Below are 2,641 nucleotides of genomic sequence, written 5' to 3'. Positions count from 1 at the left end.
GATCATAGCGTATCTATTTGGCAGGGTCACCATTCTAGTCATCTCTCCGTCGTCCTTCGCGATACTCAGCTTGGCGTTTGCTAGATACGCAATGACACCGATCTTTGGATGTGGAACGCCGCCTCATCTCCTGAAGCTTATTGCTATTTTCGTTATACGTAAGTAGCAGTACATATATACCTGAAAACTTAGTAGCCAATATACTGATATACTTCAACATAAAAAGAAAAAATCCACATAGCGATATTTTTAGTGATATATTTTAAAATTCCGCTACAGACTTCGTGGGAATGTACTCTTGATCAATAATAAGTTAAGCTAATATAAATCGTAGTGATTCATAACAAACCGCTAAACAATAGCGAGGTGACATGATTACTTATTGTGCTGTATCATATAATGCGCGAAACAGCAAGATGAAAGAAATGATCTTGTTATTGCCAAATTATACTGCCACATAAAGTGCAGTGAGTATACGTTGTAAAGATGAAATACAAATTTATTCTAAATACAAGGGGACAGGTTTCCTCGTTTATCTGACTTCACATAACAAAACAAGCCAAACAGCTATTCACCGAGTTTTTTTCATGAGACGTCATTCCATATAAAAATAAAATAAATGTTTATTTTATACAAAAGAAACTTTTACTCTAGTTCACAACATGTCGTATGATATCACTGCTACGCCGACTCGTACAAACTTTGGACGCCATCCCGACAATTATCATTATGCATAATCATTAACATTATAATTATGAACAATTAATAATCAAAATAACTAATAATTATTTACAATTAATATAATAATTTAATTATATACTTACATTATTATTATTATTATTTATAGTTAATTAAAGTTATTAATTAACGTATGACGGTCAAAATTTCACAACGGTTTGACGTAGTTAGCGGGAAAGATCCCGATCCTGCCATGCAGCTCTCCTTCCCACCAGTCGAAGTCGTACTGGGTCTGCGTGAGAAGGTTAATGAGATCGCCTCTAAGGAAGGACAGGTCGCATGGCATCTGACCAGTGAAATCTGACACGGCTCGCACCACCGGCGCTGTATTCGATTCGGTCTCCGCGTCTGTAAGACATTTTTAAGTTTGAATTTACAGACGGCATTAGGCAACAAACTTCGCTTCAAGTGAAGGCGAGTAGCTTTGTTTGGGGGGGGGGAGCACGCTACCGACGATAAGGTAACACGGTTGCGTAGACTCTACTGCTCCACGATAAGAGCCAGCAGAACAAGAAAACAAACGATTTATGGATTGGAAGACGCATGGGTCGATTTTACGCCTCTACGCAATGCCATGGATCTGTGCCCTGCAGAGCAGGTGGCCAACTCCGTACACTCAACTCTCCAGCTTCATACACACACAAGTATCATATATTGGTATCGCACTAAAAATGGATTTGCCTATGATGTTTAACAATTCATTAGGAATTAAATAATAAAGATACTGACTCCGTGGCAAATTAGATCGTTAACGTGACATATTAATTAAAGAATTAACATTTGGGTAAGGTATAATTGGTCTTCGATATCAAATTCTCCAAAAAAAACTTCCACTATTTTTAGTGCTTTTAGTCAACTCGATTGCATAATTTTACAAGAGCCTGTTACCACGCATGATCTACGTCGTGCTCATATATAATATATAATAATCTTTGATATATTATTTTATTAATAAGAAATACGCAAACAAGCCGTAGCTTACCTGGCCATTGTTCTCTAAGCTGACCGACAGACGATGATGTAGTCAATTTTTTAGATTCGCGACCGAGTGCTGCACTGTCTGGTTTGTCAGTGGCAACCTTCCTTCTGACAGAGAGCTGTTTAGGGACGGATTTTTCTTGCTTCTTCTTCTTCTCGGCTTTAGCCTCTTGTGGCTTCTTTCCCTTGTCACCACTGAGAGTGAACGTCTGCAAGTAGCACACACATTCCGTGTGGTAAACTCGTCGGCTACCAAATACAACAAATCAAAATGATAATTGCGTTATAAAAGAACTCACTTGTTGAATTGACTGTTATTATTCATTTATTCCAAAGGTTGTATTGATCGAACTACCGTACTGCTCCTAGTAGACAGCGTGTTGCTATTTCTCGTGTATCTGTGTACAGTGGCGTGTGCGTGGGTGACAGTGAATGCTGTAGGGGAGAATTTAAAGAGCGTTTAAGTAGAACCTAACTAGAATTAGGCCACTAGTATTATTAAACCGAATAGAGTACAGAATTCTATAGTACGCATTCTACAGTATAGAGTACGCATATAGAAGAAGTACGTTGGTATAGTAATTACAATTCGCATTTATTTTGATTATTGCAATGGTCAAAATGTGTGTGGTCACGTTGGCATGTTCACCTTGTAGGAAACACCGGCGGCGGATTTTTGCACTTCCTTCTTCGCTCGTCTCTTTGCCTCGCTGACTACGTACTGTTGAGCGGTGGTCATGTGACTATCAATGGCCGCATATAGAACCTCTGCCTCTGAAGGCACATCGATGCCTCCGACTAGTATCTCACGACTTCTGATCTTGCGGTGATAGAACCTGAGACCAGGGAGGATATAACTCAATATTAATAATGATGGGTATATAATTATAATAATGGATATAATAATAATAATAATAATAATAAT

General features: G+C 38.4%; 1 protein-coding gene across 1 annotated transcript; it reads right to left on the bottom strand.

The window, feature by feature from the left end:
• Positions 1–864: 864 nt before the first annotated feature.
• LOC106816169 (SH3 domain-containing YSC84-like protein 1) lies at positions 865–2,486 on the bottom strand. The gene is made up of 3 exons (XM_014820726.1): positions 2,366–2,486; positions 1,721–1,925; positions 865–1,086 (listed from the first exon to the last, which is right to left on the bottom strand). Exons 1-3 carry the CDS (start codon positions 2,453–2,455, stop codon positions 887–889), a joined length of 495 nt encoding a protein of 164 aa, XP_014676212.1. The 5' UTR covers positions 2,456–2,486; the 3' UTR covers positions 865–886.
• Positions 2,487–2,641: the final 155 nt, after the last annotated feature.

Source organism: Priapulus caudatus, unplaced genomic scaffold (genome assembly GCF_000485595.1).
Source record: "Priapulus caudatus unplaced genomic scaffold, Priapulus_caudatus-5.0.1 Scaffold1304, whole genome shotgun sequence".
Taxonomy (NCBI): Eukaryota; Metazoa; Priapulida; class Priapulimorpha; order Priapulimorphida; family Priapulidae; genus Priapulus; species Priapulus caudatus.
Note: the sequence above shows the minus strand (reverse complement) of the source record. Positions and strands in the feature narration are given on the sequence as shown.